Source organism: Amphibalanus amphitrite, unplaced genomic scaffold (genome assembly GCF_019059575.1).
Source record: "Amphibalanus amphitrite isolate SeventyFive unplaced genomic scaffold, NRLGWU_Aamphi_draft 000091F_arrow, whole genome shotgun sequence".
Classification (NCBI taxonomy): domain Eukaryota; kingdom Metazoa; phylum Arthropoda; class Thecostraca; order Balanomorpha; family Balanidae; genus Amphibalanus; species Amphibalanus amphitrite.
In genome coordinates, this window is record NW_024881587.1 from 365,094 (window position 1) to 383,561 (window position 18,468).

The following is an 18,468-nucleotide window of genomic DNA, read 5'->3' on the forward strand; positions in this document are numbered from 1 at the left end:
CGTGTTACAGCATAAGCCAGACACATCTGGGGATTGTCACTGTAGCCATTTGGAACTTTTGGAAGCGATAAGTCTTAACACCGTAGATGACAGACAGTATTTTTGTTATGCCTCCACATGGTTGTCTCATCAAATGATAAACTGTCACCAGCTACGTCTGCTCAGTGCTCCAATCCCGTAGCGGATTAGGGACGGGCTGGCAGCACAGTAGCAAAGTTCAACGGACGGAGGCGCGCGCCGCTGGCCGGCTTGCAGCGAGCACAGAGCGTCCGTTTGTGATGGATACCATCGGTCCAGTCGCGCAGCCCGGCGCAAAAGGTGGCCGTGCGGACTGGAGGCGGAGACGGCCGGCCGACCGCTGCGGCGAATGAAAAACAGCTGCGAGTTCGTGCGTCACCAGTCGAGCCGCGCAGAAACGAACTGAGCATCGACCCCTCCCCAGTGGCAGATTGAGGGACAGGACAGAGTCAGCTGGACGGCCGGTCGATACACGTCTTGGACAGACGGCGGACAGGCTGCTACTGCAGCTGTTTATTGGGCAGCTCACATACCACGGCTCACAGGTGCTAACAACAACTGGACGGACTGGCACCGCGGCGGCCTCTGTGACCCCTCCCCTCCCGGAATCAAACAAATATGACTAGACTTGATCTGGGCACGGTGGCATGGCTGGCACCGGTAAGTTTGTGCGATTGATACAGAGCAATTTACAGTTAGGTATTGTCACCGTAAAGACACACCAAATACAGCAAAAAGCTATAGTAGTAATAGTAAGACTTGTGTAAATAAGACACACGAATTTCCGCGTAAGTACGTCAGGCGGATGACATAATCTCATAAATAATCCCACTGCCGAGCGCTATCAATTCGGATTCGTCAAAGCTCGCTGGTCGTCGCGCGGCGTGCGGCGGCCACTGAGCAGCGCACGCTCTGAGCTCTCCTGGAATAAAAGGTGCGCCCCGGGGCGAGTATTCGGTCGTGTCTGGTGCCCCGCTGGGGCGCGCACCGTCTCCTGCTGTGACTAGATCAGGTCAGTCGGTCGGCCCGCTGCGCCGGGCAGACTCGGAATGTGCAATCGCTTCCCGTCATCGGCCGGCGTGGCCGTTACTCGCAGGCCAGCTTACCGTCGAAGCTGCTGAGCGCGATGGCGAACGCCTGCAGCGCACACATGGGGTAGCGGAAGTCCATGGTGAAGACGTCTTCCGCCACCCGGCCGAACTGCATGATGATGTACTCGAGGTCGTTGTCGTGCACCACCTGGAAGTTCTTGACGGAGGCCTGCGTGACGCGTCCGTGGAAGTTGAGCACGTACGACTGGGTCTCCTCGTTCCAGACTGGCGCCTTGTTGTGCAGCTCGAGCAGGTTGTCCATGCGCTTGTTTCGCCACCGCTCCAGCAGGCCCTCAGCCTCGGTGGCCGGCTCCACGGGGATCCGCTTGTGCTCGGTGGTCATGGCCGGTATGATGACGGTCATCCGCCGCGGCCCCTTGAAGCCGAGCACGTTGGTCTCGTACACGACGGCGGTCAGCTCCTGCCGCGGCCGCTGCTCCTCGCTGCTGTCACCGGAGCGCACCTTGCTCGGCGGCAAGCCGTTGTCGTAGACGGTGAACATGGTGCCCAGCAGGTTGGAGCGCAGCTTACCCACGAAGGCCTCGCCGCCCCGCGACAGGTCGGTCGGGTCGGTCGAGATAAGATAGTTACTGGTGGCGCTCTTCTTCCGTTTCCGGCCGGCAAGCAGAAACACCTTTTTGCCGTCCTCCTTTTCCAGGTGCAGGAAGTAGGTGGGGTACAGGCCGCGGTCCATGCCCTTCCGGTCCCGCGTGATGCGGCACTTGATCTGCACGCCCTGGGCGGCCGGCGCCAGCACAAACTCCTCCAGGCCGTCCGCCGAGTCGACACCAGTGACGCCGGTGGCCAGCTCGCCCCAGGCGGTGCCCGACTCGGCGCTGCCGGGCCGCAGCGGCGGCGGGCTGTCGGCGGCCGCCGGCGGCGCCGGCTCGCCCGCCGTCGGTATCACCGGCAGCGACTGCTCGGCCTCCTCCTCCTCCGAGTCGTCCACGGAGAGGTTCAGCGTGCGCAGCTGGCGGCCCGGCTGCTCGCGCCGGCCCGACACGCCGCCCGGGATCTCCTCGCTCTCGATGTCGAGCTCGTCGTCGAGCACCCGGGAGGCGGGCAGCACCTCGACGGCGGTCAGCGTGTCCGGGTCGTCGCGCTCCGAGGTGAACTGCATGGGCCCATCGTGGCCGCGCAGGCCGCCGTTGGCCGTGCCGGGCCGTGAGAGCGCCGAGCCCGGCCGGCCGCGCGCCGACTGCGCCCGGTCCGACGGCTGCAGCACGGTCGGCGTCTGCCGCTTCTTCTTCTGGCGCTCCTCGATCAGACGGCGCTGCTTCTCCATCTTCTGCTGGCGCGCGTCCATGTTGTTGAAGTAGGCATCGTCCTCGACCAGGCCGGGGCTGCTCCAGGCCGACATGGTGAGACGGGCACACGGTCTCTGGCTGACTCGGGCCGAGCCAAGCTCAAACAGGCATCACTCCGCCTGGAAAAACGCAAACAAACGAGGTAGTGAGGTGCTCTGACACGCACACAGACGGTATCGTGAGGTAGCACAACTGATCAATAGATTCAGTATATAGGTAAGAGCAGTTGTGACAAGTTAAGCGACTGAGTAGATCAGACGATGTGTTAGTACACTGGCACGCAGTGTGGCTGAATAGACTCATCTGACATCAAACAGCCGCTTCTTGCCGTAATAATACTACATATTTTGCTCACCAAAAATGTTACGACCCGTCTACTGTTACTGCCTTTCTACTTTTTACTCAAACAAATATGCATCGGTATATGTAATTGCAGTACAAATCTAGAGATGATTGTTCCTCCAGGACATTAATCCAGTAATGTGTTCTATAATCTATGTTACTAAAAAGGTACGTCTAGTTAGTTAATTCCCATAAGTACACGCCACAAGGCCTACTCCGCTATCGGCGCTCTAGATCGAATGGCCGACAACGGACCGGCGATACGAGGGCGCCATACCGGCCGCAGCCGGCGGCCACTGCCGGTGGCGACGCGTCAGTACAGCGCGGCTACCGACGGCACCATAATGACTTGCACTGCACCGCACCGGCGGCGGCGCTCCGCAATGGCGGTCATCGGTGGACGCAAAGGTCAAGGATGTTCCAACCCTGGCAAGGGTCGTAATCGCTTTATGAGGCGCGATTTCTTCGCACCCGTGAGGGCGCAGTATCAGGTGGTTCCAGGAACACATTTCTGATTCAACCCTACTAAGGATTACCCCGATGAATTTAATCCAGATTGTAAATGATAATTTCCGACCTCAGGGCGGTCGGGCCTAACATGAGAAGCGACTCCATGGTACGCCCCCGCCTCGTGTGTCCCGTGCCCCTGGGCGGTGTCGGATGACGAGGATTCCGTTCCCGGTAATGACGACTGCCTAGACGAGGATCGGATTCGCTGCCCGGGGCTACATATCTTGACCACGAGACGGTGCCACCAATGAGCGTACCCAATGTGTGGAGACTGCGAGATGCACTAAATCCCCGGATATAGAAGCTTTGTGTAATGGCGAGATCTGTAGCATTAGAAATTTAAAATAAATTAAACGGTTTATGGCGTCACGTTATTGGAATACCAGTTGCCACGAAGAGTTTAGTGGAAGTAAGGCATGAAGCATTGAGTTACCAACAAAAAAGTTGGAGGACAAACAATAGTAGCTAAGGCGCTAGTGCGTTACACAGGCTCGTATGGCAAAGGACTAGTGCCAAAAGAACTCGCCCGAAAGCCAAGTACCTGTGTAGTGATAAATAGTATTTGTAGTGCGGGTCATCGTCTCTACCGTCTGATTGGGGACATCGTTATTCCGGGGAATTCGAAAGGTTTAACGCTCACCGGTACAGGAAGCCTACTTCAGGCTTTTTCGGCAATATCTCCACAACACCTGAACACTGAGCAGACCAATACAGCAGATTTTCCAAGCCTGGACCAGGACACCACATAAAGTTATGACGCGACATGCGAGGTCATGTTCATCGGAAGTAGCAGTTTCGGTGTGATTTCGGCGAGATATACGGTATACCTACTGGATTGAGGTGTATGTATGTTTCTGCATTGTAATTGGTTTCACTGATTTCTGTGATTATTCAGGGTGTAACATATGTCCAAGTAACATGCTGCGAAGCTGTCAGTGGCAGTAAAACAGCCATGATACTACAACTATTACAACTATCATTAACTATTTACAGCTATTATACTAGGGGTATCCAGAATATTCCCAATTGTTGGCGTGACCTGACCTTACCTACCCCAAATGCAAATGCAATTCAGCTTGTGCATATTCAGCTTCCTTCCGTCATCGGGAGCCGAAAGACTCTAACATACGTTCGCGGCTGTAAAAATGCCAGTACAGATGAGGCATCTCGGGATCATTGTTAAAAGCAAAACATATGTTGAATTTGAGATAACACCCTACAAAACATCAATATCAACCATCCTGTGTCAAAGACAGCTAATGTCATATAAGGTTACATATGTGGTCTAAATGGTGCTTCACTATTTCCCATGTGTCGTCAGGCTATCACGTCAGCCGACAGCCACCAGGCGGGCAGCTCTCTGTGCTGGTGGCTGTCACGAAGAAGGTGGTCAGTTCAAACATTCGCTGTGAGAGGCTGAAAACGAGAGAAAGAGTGAAAGCAGATGAGAGTGATGTCATCATGAATTTCTACAAAATGTAGGTAGGGGAGAGCCCTCCAAAACGCCCCCCTTAACCCGCGCCCTGGTGGGGTCTGTTTATAACTCGATCTGTGGGGGGACTATTTTTGCCCCCTCGTATCTCCGAAACTACTGGACGGATCCGCAAAATTCAAACGGCGTTCGAAAGCCCTGTCAAATTTGCTAGAAGAAGTCAAATTTCATTGACCTCGGGGTCACCGATGACGTCACAGGTCAGGTCAAAGATAAAATGTTTTGCCGGTCACGGGTCTTCTAGGGAATACGCTATTATAACATAGAGCAAAACGCATTTTGTCGAAAAGCAGCGATAGGGCGTCAGTTGCCTAGTACATATGTTGCTAATAGAGGTCACTGATAATACCAGGTCAGGTCACAGGTCAGGTCACCAAGGGTCAGCACATGAACCCAATTTTACTAGGGCTGTGTGATGCATGTTTTATGGCCAATTTTTCATTTCAAACTCAATGCTGTTGGTTATAAGAACATCAGGAACAGCTTAGGTCAGTTTTTGGTGGAGGTCAGGTCAATTTCAGGTCAATGTCTAATCTCAGGTCAAAAGGTCAAATTTCAAAGTTGACATTTTTGCATAAAATGGGTATCGATTAGATGCAGCTCGTCACGGCGAGTCTAATGGTGATCTTTGTTTTGCGCTACGTGGTCTAGAATTGCTAAAAAGAGTGTGAAGGTTTGACATCATCAATTTTGAAGTTTTTTTTTGCTATAACTTGGCCAAAAAGAGGTATCGTTCTAAAATTTGGTATGGAATAGAAAACGGTAGGGGCTATCACGTATATTCCGTTTTTTTTTAATCGAAACATTTTTTGGATTTTTTGGCAATTATATTTTTTACACAAAAAAACTATATATAGTATAGTTTTTATTCAATTTTGAGCCTAGGGTAAAATGGGTAAGGTTTAGCTCAAATTGAAATGTAGGAATGGATTGGACAGATTGCCGTCGGAGCAGGTGGGGTGGTGGTGGTGGTGCACATACTAAGGAGCTTGCTGTCTAGGCCTTGAATAACTGCATTGCATATCAATACTATTGCTTACTTCAGCTACTGTATGAGTCATGTGAAAATAACAAATGTCAAGTAAATGTAGGTATATGTCAAGTTAAGGTCCTAACTACAATTGTGACGCTGTTGATACGAATATGAAACAGCAAAAATTTTAGGTTTTAGGTTAGGTTAGGTTAGGTTAGGTTGTAGGTTTGTAGGTTTTAGATTGTAGGTAGGTAGGTTTGTAGGTTAGGTTAGGTTAGGGTAGGTTTGTAGGTTGTAGGTTGGTAGGTTATAGGTAAGTAGGTAAGGTTAGGTCAGGTTTGATTATGTTTTATTCTTTTATTTGCGACACATATGAGTATCATTTTTGGATTCAGGATGTCAAATAATGTAAAAATATGAAAAATTTATCAATGAAATCTTCTTAGGACTTAAACTTGACATTTACCGTAAATGTAACCATTATGCAGCACCCAACCTCAATCTCAATCTTGACATCGGGTTGAGATAATTTTGATCTGCCGAGTTACACTCAGGGATTTTAGAATAGTAAGTCAAAGTGATAGGGTCTGTTCCCGTCGCTCCTCCCAAGAAATCTCGGATGAGGTTGGATGAGCTTGGAGGAGAGCCGTTTCAGAGGAGCCACGGGAACATTTTCGCGAGGAAATCAGCTGTTTGCGGGCTGTAACGGTCGGCGATTTATGGCGCGCAAACATAAATCAAGAGATAATAATCGCTTTCTAATAAGATAACCTTATATTAATATCAAACATTACTCTTTAAAGATATCCAATCGTCAGCAATCACTAAAATCATTTCTACTTCCCTCAAATCTCAATTATAAACAATTCACATTTGTATTAAGTGCGCCAAATATGTCTACGCAAGAGCCTCCTCCAAAAAACCAACTTTCATTTGGGATGAGGGAGGAGGGACAACACTATTCGACCGCCACCCTTGCAGCCATTCTATAACTCAGGAACTACTGGACCGATCGGAACGAACGAAACACCATTCGAATCAGGGGGTACGATTTTATCAGCCGTTTTGAGGCTCGTGACCCCAAGTGACCTCGGTGACCTCAAGAGGTCAACTCGGCATTGACACCTATTGCAGCCATTCTATAACTCAGGAACTACTTGGCCGATCGCGACGAAAACACCACCAGTCGAATCAGCGTATGCGATTTCATCAGCCGTTTCGAATATGGTGACCTCAGGTGACCTCGGTGACCTCAAAAGGTCAACTTAACGTTCTCGCCTATTGCAGCCATTCTATAACTCAGGAACTACTGGGCCGATCGTGACGAAAACACCACCAGTCGATTCAGCGTATGCGATTTCATCAGCCGTTTCGAATATGGTGACCTCAGGTGACCTCAGTGACCTTGGGAGGTCACATGACCGTTGTGGCCTATGGCAGCCATTCTATAACTCAGGAGCTACCGGGCCGATCGCGACGAAAACACCACCAGTCGAATCATCGTATGCGATTTCATCAGCCTTTTCGAATATGGTGACCTCAGGTGACCTCAGTGACCTTGGGAGGTCACATGACCGTTATGGCCTATGGCAGCCATTCTATAACTCAGGAAGTACTGGGCCGATCGCGACGAAAACACCACCAATCGAATCAGCGTATGCGATTTCATCAGCCGTTCCGAATATGGTGACCTCAGGTGACCTCGGTGACCTCAAAAGTTCAACTTAACGTTTTCGACTATTGCAGCCATTCTATAACTCAGGAACTACTGGGTCGATCGTGACGAAAACACCACCAGTCGATTCAGCGTATGCGATTTCATCAGCCATTTTGAATATGGTGACCTCAGGTGACATCGGTGACCTCAAAAGGTCAACTTAACGTTTTCGCCTATTGCAGCCATCCTATAACTCAGGAACTACTGGGCCGATCGCGACGAAAACACCACCAGTCGATTCAGCGTATGCGATTTCATCAGCCGTTTTGAACATGGTGACCTCAGGTGACCTCAGTGACTTTGAGAGGTCACATGACCGATGTGGCCTATGGCAGCCATTCTATAACTCAGGAACTACTGGGCCGATCGCGACGAAAACACCACCAGTCGATTCAGCGTATGCGATTTCATCAGCCGTTTTGAATATGGTGACCTCAGGTGACATCGATGACCTTGGGAGGTCACATGACCGTTGTGGCCTATGGCAGCCATTCTATAACTCAGGAACTGAGGTCACCTGAGGTCACCATATTCGAAACGGCTGATGAAATCGCATACGCTGATTCGACTGGTGGTGTTTTCGTCACGATCGGCCCAGTAGTTCCTGAGTTATTGAATGGCTGCAATAGGCCACATTGGTCATGTGACCTCCCAAGGTCACCGAGGTCACCTGAGGTCACCATATTCAAAACGGCTGATGAAATCGCATACGCTGAATCGACTGGTGGTGTTTTCGTCACGATCGGCCCAGTAGTTCCTGAGTTATAGAATGGCTGCCATAGGCCACATTGGTCAGGTGACCTCCCAAGGTCACCGAGGTCACCTGAGGTCACCATATTCGAAACTGCTGATGAAATCGCATACGCTGAATCGATGGGTGGTGTTTTCGTCACGATCGGTCCAGTAGTTCCTGAGTTATAGAATGGCTGCAATAGGCCACATTGGTCATGTGACCTCCCAAGGTCACCGAGGTCACCTGAGGTCACCATATTCAAAACGGCTGATGAAATCGCATACGCTGATTCGATTGGTGGTGTTTTTGTCACGATCGACCCAGTAGTTCCTGAGTTATAGAATGGCTGCCATAGGCCACAACGGTCATGTGACCTCCCAAGGTCACCGATGTCACCTGAGGTCACCATATTCAAAACGGCTGATGAAATCGCATACGCTGAATCGACTGGTGGTGTTTTCGTCGCGATCGGCCCAGTAGTTCCTGAGTTATAGAATGGCTGCCATAGGCCACATCGGTCATGTGACCTCCCAAGGTCACTGAGGTCACCTGAGGTCACCATATTCGAAACGGCTGATGAAATCGCATACGCTGAATCGACTGGTGGTGTTTTCGTCACGATCTGCCCAGTAGTTCCTGAGTTATAGAATGGCTGCAATAGGCCACATTGGTCATGTGACCTCCCAAGGTCACTGAGGTCACCTGAGGTCACCATATTCGAAACGGCTGATGAAATCATATACGCTGAATCGACTGGTGGTGTTTTCGTCACGATCGACAAAGTAGTTCCTGAGTTATAGAATGGCTGCCACAGGCCACATTGGTCATGTGACCTCCCAAGGTCACCGAGGTCACCTGAGGTCACTATATTCAAAACGGCTGATGAAATCGCATACGCTGAATCGACTGGTGGTGTTTTCGTCGCGATCGGCCCAGTAGTTCCTGAGTTATAGAATGGCTGCCATAGGCCACATCGGTCATGTGACCTCCCAAGGTCACTGAGGTCACCTGAGGTCACCATATTCGAAACGGCTGATGAAATCGCATACGCTGAATCGACTGGTGGTGTTTTTGTCACGATCGGCCCAGTACTTCCTGAGTTATAGAATGGCTGCAATAGGCGAAAACGTTAAGTTGACCTTTTGAGGTCACCGAGGTCACCTGAGGTCACCATATTCGAAACGGCTGATGAAATTGCATACGCTGATTCGACTGGTGGTGTTTTCGTCGCGATCGGCCCAGTACTTCCTGAGTTATAGAATGGCTGCAATAGGTGTCAATGCCGAGTTGACCTCTTGAGGTCACCGAGGTCACCTGGGGTCACGATCTTTGAAACGGCTGATAAAATCGTACCCCCTGATTCGAATGGTGTTTCGTTCGTTCCGATTGGTCCAGTAGTTCCTGAGTTATAGAATGGCTGCAAGGGTGGCGGTTGAATAGTGTTGTCCGGGAGGAGGCAAATAGTGGTGGTGAGATGTGAAATCAAGATGAGCTTGGAGGAGCTTGGAGGAGCGACGGGAACGATTTTTTGAAATGAGAGGAGGTTAGAGGAGCTTGGAGGAGGTTAGAGGAGCGACGGGAACAAACCCATAGAAATCGATACCTACTAACTCTAATTTGCTGGACTCAAACACACTCAAATCCACAAACCCACATCATTCAAAATATACGTATCTTCCTTCCACGGTCATCACTCACCTTACCTCTTCCAGTCTTCCAGCGCGACAGCGCAAATTACGCAAATTGAGCGAGCTTTCGAAGGTGGAATTTCAGGTCCTATTTAACTTTACCGATTCACGCATAATGACCGCTAGGGGCGCTGTGAAAGTCAAGTAAAAGTAGAATCAGTTTTTTCTTAACAATTTTTTCCAGCTTAAATTTGCATTATACAAAATATTTTTGTCAGATCTTGTTAATTTGTACCCTACGCTGAGAAAAATATTGAAAAACAAAAATAATTTGTTTAGCAAGTACAGCGAACCTAGCGGTATTTTAGAACGACAATTAATTGCTAGCTGGAATGCCAAATTATTTTGTTGATGCGCCATCACCGTCGCATTATTTTCTCTTCTCATTGTCAGAAGGTTTGAGCTATTTTAAATTGAATTGTAGTTCCATATGGTTTACTGAGGTTGTCTCAGAGGTTTTCAAGAACTTGAGACATCAAGACGAATATTGATATTGTTTGCTAGACGCTTGCGAGGTTTTGTCTGTCTACGAAGATAAACATTGGTAAACATTAGGTATAATACTAACTCAAAAATGTGCTTCAATAATTGCGATTTTTCGTTCTAGGACAAAGAGATGTCTCCCTCTCCAATACCTGCACAATGTGAAGGCTGCAGCTCCAAATTCTCATGGTTAAGGAAAAGGGTAAGCAAATGTCACATTACTTCAACTTATGAAGTACCTATGGAATTTGGATGGGCCAGAGGCCCTTAGGAACCTTTCTAGTTGAGCCCCTTTAGCGTCTGCCTATTCGTCTGTGTGAGGGATGTCGTGTGCAAGGTGTGCCCAGTGAGCATCAAGCCGGTTTTTGAATTGGTTCAGGGTGTCAGAGGTGACGACCACTGGTAGTAGGCTGTTGATGAATGATGATGCGGATGGTGAGAGCACTCAATTTTTTGTGTCTGACATTATTCACAAACATGCCTATGAAAATAGATATGGCAGGGATAGCACTGTTAGTACTGATGAAGTCTGACAGTGACAATCTGATCATGACCTTGAACAGTGTCCACTTCCACCCAACTTGGTGAGGTGTTATCCATGCATCTGCTAAGTGCAGTATGAGATGCTCATCTTGGACTCTCAGTCCTATTTTTGCTTTAAGGAATTTTAGTTAAAATATTTAACTAAATTTTTAGTTAGATATTTTTAGTGGTGTTGATCTGTGCCGTACCTATCAAATGTAGCTGTATCTATATGTCAACGTGATATGCCACAAAATGTAGCTGTGGTGTGCCTTGTTATATTTTGCCCTCAGACCCACAGCTCTGACACCTTGCCCTGCTATCCTTTGGCAGCGGACATGTCTAATGTGCCGCTCGGTGTGCTGCTCAGCCTGCATGCAGCGGGTGCGTCTGTGCGGCGTCGGCCGGCAGTGCCTGCGCTGCACGCGACTGGCCGGCGTACGCTACGAGCGCGCCGCCCTGCAGCAGATGACCGTGCGCGACCTGAAGCACATCATGAAGATCGCGGACGTCTCCTCGGCCACCTGCCGCGGTGAGTACCGGCCGCCGGCGTCAGCAGGGGCTGGTGCTGATCAGACCCGGGGCTGACTAACCTCCGCGCTCCCGGATGGATATTATTACTTAAAGGAAGACTGCCACCTTCAAAAAGTTTTCTCAGATCGGCCTATGATTTATTCCCTGGACAAAACAAAATTTTAGAATTCACCTGACAAAGTATCATCACGTGAATCGCGAAAAAAATTGTCGATTATCATACAATTATCAATCGGTTAATGTCTAGCGACAATGTTTACACATCACTAGACTTCAAGGTCATAAGATTATTACATTTTATTTGAAAAAGTAAGGTATTTTATGATTTACTAATATATGATTTCATAAGAAATTGGCCATGTTTAATTTATTTTGCATTTAAGTTCGTAAAACATTTAAAAATCATGGCTCATTTGGAATGGGTCTGGCCCATGTTAAACCCCATTTCCCACACTTTTTGGAAAAATGAACTACTGAATATATAAGTTTAACTTTTATTTTGACACTCCAAAATTCTTCTCTGATCTCGAAACAATCAAAGTTTTGACATATATTTACCAAAAGATAAGAAAATTCATGTTTCAAAGTTATCGATAAACAGTAGAGATGTCGGTTTTCTTGGACTAAAAAAATGGCATCAAACTGAACTTTGGTCTCCGATTTCTCGCAAACGGGTTCGAATTTCGGAAAACCGACTTCAGTCTGGGACATAGGTGGCTCAGCTCTAGTGAAAACCGTTTTGTGAAAAAAAGGTGGCAGTCTACCTTTAACATCGCTTACGAGAGACACGGAGTTCGGAGAACCAAGGTCATCATGTTTCGAGGCGATTGCACACATTTATGGCACTCAGCCGTCATGCTAACCAAACATACGTCCTTATAGGTGGCAGATTGGTGCAGAGATCTTCATTTTATATAACATGTTAAACAATAATTAACCAGTATAACGCCTTTTGGGGCGACTAACGGAGCGAGCGAGAGGGTGGGCCTTGCACGTGCGAAGTTTCGAGAGGGTACCTCCAACTGACTTGTGCACGGCACCCTACTAACCGGTCAGTAGTGATGTGCCAAATTTGAGCACAATCGGCCCCGCCGTTCTCGATATCTGGAAGCGGCACCCTGCACGTGCGCACGTGCGAAATGGGTCCCAACTGACTTGTGCACGGCACCCTACTAACTGCTCCGTAACCGTGTACCAAATTTGAGCGCAATCGGTCAAGCCGTTCTCGAGATCTGGAATCGACCCCTGCACGTGCGCACGTGCAGCAGCACCCCAACTTTGGCACATGGATATGCATTGCCTAGTGGGTGCCTACTGCCTACCTACATGCCAACTTTCAGCGCAATCGGCCCAGTAGTTACCGAGATATTGCAACAATTACAAAAGTGATACCTCTTCGTTTTGCACGTGGCACGTGCATAAGGGGTCACCCACATGCATCGGGAATAGTCCAATACTTGGTAGAAGGAATGAAGCTACCCTACAAAAATTACCGCGTGTAAATCGGTCAAGTGGTTGCTGAGATATAAGCCTCGCAAAAGCGTGACCACGGCCGGCCGGCCGGCCGCTCATACTCAGAAATTTCCGTTAATCTAAGGAAAGACTACGCTCGCTTCGCTCGCTCCGTAATGATCGGTCATGAACTGTTGGGCTCCCTAACTGCGGTGGTTGTTCGACATCGCTCTTCGATAGGTATAGGACGTCATCAAAGGCCATGAACGTTGATAGTCAGCTGGAGTGGGAGGGCGCCCTGCGCGGCTGTTATCAGTATCGTCTCAGCGTTATGCCTGATCGCCCGCACGTTATATAAACTGATTGAACTCTGGCGTTGGTATTACGTCGTCCCCATTCACAGTGTATCTGTAGAGGTGACGTCATCTGGAGTCAATATATGACGTCTGTGATGATATATCGAGAAAAATAGCCAGTGAGATGGATGTATCAACGTCACTATAAATGACGGTAGAGAATAATCATGGATGATGCTCATAAAATAAAACGTTCTCGATAAATGATGATCTGAAAAAACTTAGCATATGATCAAATAAAAGGGCCCTGTTTCACCGGTGATAACAGCACGCTGCTATCAAATTGCGCGAGCTGACGTAATGTGATGACGTCATACTGCTGACGTAAGGGGCAGTTCTGGCGCACTATTGCCGCAATATTGTTTTACGTCATCAACTAAATGTTCGAAGTTTACGTCCAAATTTTCCCTAAACCCTTTTCCTTTTAAATACATCATATTAAAAAGATATATATTTAAAATAAATATACTATCATGACTGTGTTAACTCTTACTTTTAGGCTCATACGTCACTTAATGCCGCAGCCAAGGTCGCGGCAATCGTGCGCCGGAACTACCCATCACGTCAACAGTATGGCGTCATGACATGACGTCAGCTCGCGAAACGTGATAGCAGCGTGTGCTATCACCGGTGAAACAGGGCCCAGTTGCCTCAGGCGCCTGCCTTGAAGCACTTCGTAATCTACAAAAAAAAAAAAAAAATGATGCCAGGTTGTCGTTTCATCGGAAGCCAACTTTCGTGCGAAGTAAATATCGAGTGGCGCGCACTACCTTGGTAGGTACCGACATTATTGTCACATCGAGCGGACATAGGCTAAGATAGCCGAGATATCGATTGTTTATGGTGTTCTGCATTTCAGTTTTTACTTTTTTAACTCACAACTGAGAAATAGTGTGTTTTCGTAATGATCACAGACGCCGATTTAATGATGGTATGTTTCTCCGACTGAAATCATACCAGAGAAATCAAGTGATGAAACGATGTGCGTCACCTTTTTTGCCCATGAGTGCAATCCATCTGCTCGGCGGATGTGTGTACAAAAGTGCACCGTATGACCGCCTCCGTGGCACGGCCCGGGGGCGGTGTACACCGCACCCACCGTGCACACTGCGCTCCGAACACACCATCGATGTTTCCATGACAATCTATCGATCGGCACTGCCGGTCGCGATCGGCGACTGGCGGCTGGTCGCTTCAGCTGGAGCGGGGCCATTGCTGTGGCTGTGTCCTGTGTCACTACGGGGGGGGGGGGGGGGGGGGGAGTCGAAAAACACATGGCTTGCCTGGCCATCATCGTGCCCACACACGTGGGCGTCATTACCAGTTACAAGGTTACTGCATAAATGTAAGGCAATGGATATGGTGGCACTTGATAAACCAAGACTATCTGGCATCGTATTTATTATATTTCATTTACTTTGTTATTAGGCACGTTCATTGTATAGCAAGTATGAAGGAAATCATTTTTGTCAGTTATGTTCAAGTACTGTTTGGTCTGTTGATCGTTGGGTTATGTTGAATATGCTAGCGCCGTCGCATAATTAGCGCTGTTTCTTACACCCTGTTATATTACATAATAACACCAAGCTTTGTTCTGTTGCAGAAAAATCGGACCTGGTGGACACGATTCTGATGTCCCGGAGGTCGGCCGAGCAGTCGGATACTCAGAGCGAGCGGTCGCCGTTACCGTCCGCCCCCGACCTCGACCTCGACCGCGAGCCGGCCCCCGCGCCCACCCCCGCCCCCGCCGCCGACGGCCTGCCCCACCGCGCCCGGCCGCGAGATTCGAGTCGCGTGGGGCCCTACGAGTCGATCCGAGTGCGCGCCATGGATGCTGAGGAGGCGCCGCCGTCGCCGAAGCCGGCGGGCGCGGCCGGCCGCCGCTCGGCGTCGCCCGCCGGCTCGGAGAGCTGTGACGACGTCGACGAGGACGGGTTCGTGGTGGTCGACGTGGAGACGAATGGTGACGGCGGTGAGAGCGGCGTCCGGTCGGAGCCGCCGGCGGAGGGCGGTGCGGTGGACGGAGAGGTGGATGTGGAGGTCGAGGTGGACGGCCCGGCCGGCGGCAGCGATGCCGGAGAGGAGGTGGTGGTGGACGATGACCCGGACGAGCCGCAGTCCGAGTCGGTGACCATCGAGGTGGAGCGGTCCGGGGACCCGGCGGCCGACAACCCCATGTCCGAGACCGGCCTGGTGAGTGCTCTGGAGATCGATCGCACCGCCGCTGGACAGAACGTGTGTCGTGTTCCGGCAGTGTTTGACAGGCTTTGTGTGTCTGCCGAGTGCTGAGTACTGGGTGCCGTATCCTTCTGTGTGTTGTGCTTGCTGCTGACTGTACCGCGTGTTGCAGCTGACAATGCTGCGTTCCCGCACCCCCAGGACCTGTCTCGTGTGACGGACGTGGCTCAGATTCCCTCGGAGGAGCTGATCGCCCGGCTGACGGTTCGCCAGTGTAAGCGGCTGCTGCAGCACCGTCGAACCGACTACCGCGGCGTCATCGAGAAACAGGACCTGCTGCGGCGCGTCCGCGAGCTCTGGCACGAGACTAAGCGCAACGCAGAGGGTAGGTCAGCCGCCGCTGACGGAACCGGGCCGTCCCACCCACAGACGGTGAAAGGCGGGGTTCATTAGATGAATTGTCACATTTCGGGTCCTTTTTGACCTGGTTTTGCCTAGCCGTTAGTTTCCGGAGATTTTGTGAGGCTATCATGTCATCAGGCGATAAATAGAGTTGTAAAACTGTGTAATGGGTAGGGAACGCTTGGCTTTCTGGCATGTTTTTCGCCAAACAGTGATATGATCCACCGAAATCGGTGTTAGATTTCGCGTTGCCATCCTTTCGTGGATGAACTTACTACGATGTCAATGTACAAACGTTTTAGTTACAACTATCGGAACTCGTTTCATATGGGTCGTTTCGAAAGATACAGCAGACTACATGTGGAAAGGCCAGCTTGAATTGAAATAAGCTTATCAATGGCAGCGTTACTAGCGTTTACTGTTTATCACCATCGTCGCTGGCAGCCCTCGAACAGGGTCCTGTATGCATTAGAGCGGCGACGGCGCTGGCCGGCCGGTTAGTCGGTGTCCCTGGCGTGCCTTTCGTCCGTTGTCGGGTCTGACGGGTCCCACGGACCGCTGCACCGTTACTGACTGCACCCGTGCCTGGCCAAACGGTCAGCATGGCCGCCACACTGAACCCGCTGAGCCCGTCTGACCTGAGTCATGGTGCCCGAAACTCAACTGAGCGATGGGTTGCCTAGCTCGCTCTGTGACTGGCAACTATCCGTGGCCTAGCTAACCAGCGAATACCCACGACCCTGATAATGGACTTTCCCATGGCTCTACCGAGCGAAGTGCGAACCGATGTCTTGATCTAACTGACAAGCAAGCTAACAGGTGACCAACTGATGCCTACCCACATCCCCTGGCCAGATGGACCCTCTCCTCCCCACCTCTGACCGAATGATCCCCTCCCCTGGGCCCTGACTCATCTGACCTACCCCTCTCTCGTCCCGCAGCTCTGGCGACCGCGTCCGACCGCGACATATGCAAGATCTGCATGGACTCGCTGATCGATTGCGTGATGCTGGAGTGCGGTCACATGGCCACCTGCACCGCCTGCGGTAAGCTGATGGCAGAGTGTCCCATCTGCCGCAAATACGTCGTCCGAGTGGTGCATGTGTTCCGATCGTAGCGCCACACCTCGACGGCGGCGCGTACTTCAGCTTTGTTACCCGCCGCGTGGCGGCGCTGTGAGTGGAGGAATGCGGCTGGGACGCAGCACGGAGGCTGGTCGAATATTTTTGGTAGAATGGAGAGTCCCAGTCGTCCTCTAAGCGGAGCATTGAAAGTTACCAGAGGAAGTGGTGAGATAAGTTTAAATACTGAAGAAAATGTGATCCCTATCCGCGCCAGTTGAGGTTTAACAATGCAGGAACGGTCCTGGATGGTTTTGTACTAGTCTAGCTAGCTTTGGCACTTTGTTTAACGGGTGTTGTGATGTAGCTTTAGCTGATATTCGGGGTGTCGAGTCGTTGATATCGTGAGGTTGCGGATGTTTCGAGGGAATGTCTTTGAGGCATATCGGAGCCTGTCTGGGCTGAAGCCGCCAGTTTGCAGTGTTAAAAGGCACTGATGGCGGCCCCTAGGGCTGGAGTGGGCACTCGGCGGTGCAGGGCCCCGTGTGGTGCTTGTTCTGATCGGCTGACCGGTGGAGCCCGATTGTTAGCCGCGCGGGCGGTGGGTGCGCCCGGCCTCGGCGAGGAACGGTCGGCGGCAGTGTGGGTGCCGGTCCCCGCAGGGGAGGGCGAGCGGTCCGCGCGGTGCAGCGTCACGCCGAGCCTGTGATTCGCGCGGCGCCGGCCGTGTGAGCCGGGCGTGATATCCAGAGGACCAGTGGGTGTTCGAACCGAATCCATATCGATTCCACACAACCGACTCGGTCCGAAACCGAGACGAGGCTGATTAGAGTAGTCCACCAGACTGGTACACGGTGTATCTTCCGCTGAGCCGAGTCGCTGGGGTAAATGTGCACATATTGGCTGTTATCGGGCGGTTCGCTGCGACAAATCCAGATGCAGACGACCTATTTTATTTTAACGAATTGTTCAATTTGTATTCAGTTTTGTTTATGATCCAAGATGGTTATGCAGAGATGACCAAATATATTTTCAGCTTCCGTAATTTGGCGTGTTCTATTTGAAGGAGTCTATGTAAGTTGACACACACAGAGTTATCGTAAAGGTTGCCAGGGACGGCTGGCGATGGACTATTGTCCTTTGAGGTCTTCCAGTAACGACGAACAATGACATCCGTCCGCTCATATCACCGTTACGACATCCTATAACGCGTCTGGTTGGCAGAGCGACCTACAGTTGCCTCACATTAGGCGGCGCCCCTCACTGGGACATGCGACCATTCAGTATTGTTCACACAAACAATCGGCAGCGGCGCGAATGGGCGTCACTGGGAAATCCACTCAGCTGCGGGGAACGGGGGGGGGGGGGGGGGAGATGTAAGCAGGCTGGTATTCCATTAACTGTGGGACGGCAGGCATTCCCTCAGCTGTGTGAGGCCCGCGTTCCCTCAGCTGTGAGAGGGCGGGCATTCCCTCGGCTGTAGGAGGGCGGGCATTCCCTCGGCTGTAGGAGGGCGGGCATTCCCTTGGCTGTGAGAGGGCGGGCATTCCCTCGGCTGTAGGAGGGCGGGCATTTCCTTGGCTATGAGAGGGCAGGCATTCCCTTGGCT

General features: G+C 50.7%; 2 protein-coding genes across 9 annotated transcripts; one reads left to right on the top strand and one right to left on the bottom strand.

Annotated features, from left to right (window-relative positions):
* Positions 1-500: 500 nt before the first annotated feature.
* Positions 501-10,029, bottom strand: LOC122380088 (tubby-related protein 3-like). Of its 6 annotated transcripts, none has more exons than XM_043362898.1 (2): positions 9,882-10,029; positions 501-2,535 (listed from the first exon to the last, which is right to left on the bottom strand). In XM_043362898.1, the coding sequence occupies exon 2, from the start codon at positions 2,467-2,469 to the stop codon at positions 1,105-1,107; it is 1,365 nt and encodes a 454-aa protein (XP_043218833.1). In that variant the 5' UTR covers positions 2,470-2,535; positions 9,882-10,029; the 3' UTR covers positions 501-1,104. The 6 variants fall into 6 exon arrangements, with proteins under 6 accessions (XP_043218833.1, XP_043218835.1, XP_043218837.1 ...); XM_043362900.1 differs by lacking the exon at positions 9,882-10,029 and adding an exon at positions 9,858-9,880; XM_043362902.1 differs by lacking the exon at positions 9,882-10,029 and adding an exon at positions 9,795-9,879.
* On the top strand, positions 9,713-17,904 carry LOC122380089 (E3 ubiquitin-protein ligase rififylin-like). 3 transcript variants are annotated; one of them, XM_043362906.1, is made up of 6 exons: positions 10,212-10,267; positions 10,479-10,556; positions 11,210-11,408; positions 14,822-15,411; positions 15,598-15,781; positions 16,740-17,904. In XM_043362906.1, exons 1-6 carry the CDS (start codon positions 10,223-10,225, stop codon positions 16,913-16,915), a joined length of 1,272 nt encoding a protein of 423 aa, XP_043218841.1. In that variant the 5' UTR covers positions 10,212-10,222; the 3' UTR covers positions 16,916-17,904. The 3 variants fall into 3 exon arrangements, with proteins under 3 accessions (XP_043218840.1, XP_043218841.1, XP_043218842.1); XM_043362907.1 differs by lacking the exon at positions 10,212-10,267 and adding an exon at positions 10,293-10,326; XM_043362905.1 differs by lacking the exons at positions 10,212-10,267; positions 10,479-10,556 and adding an exon at positions 9,713-9,746.
* Positions 17,905-18,468: the final 564 nt, after the last annotated feature.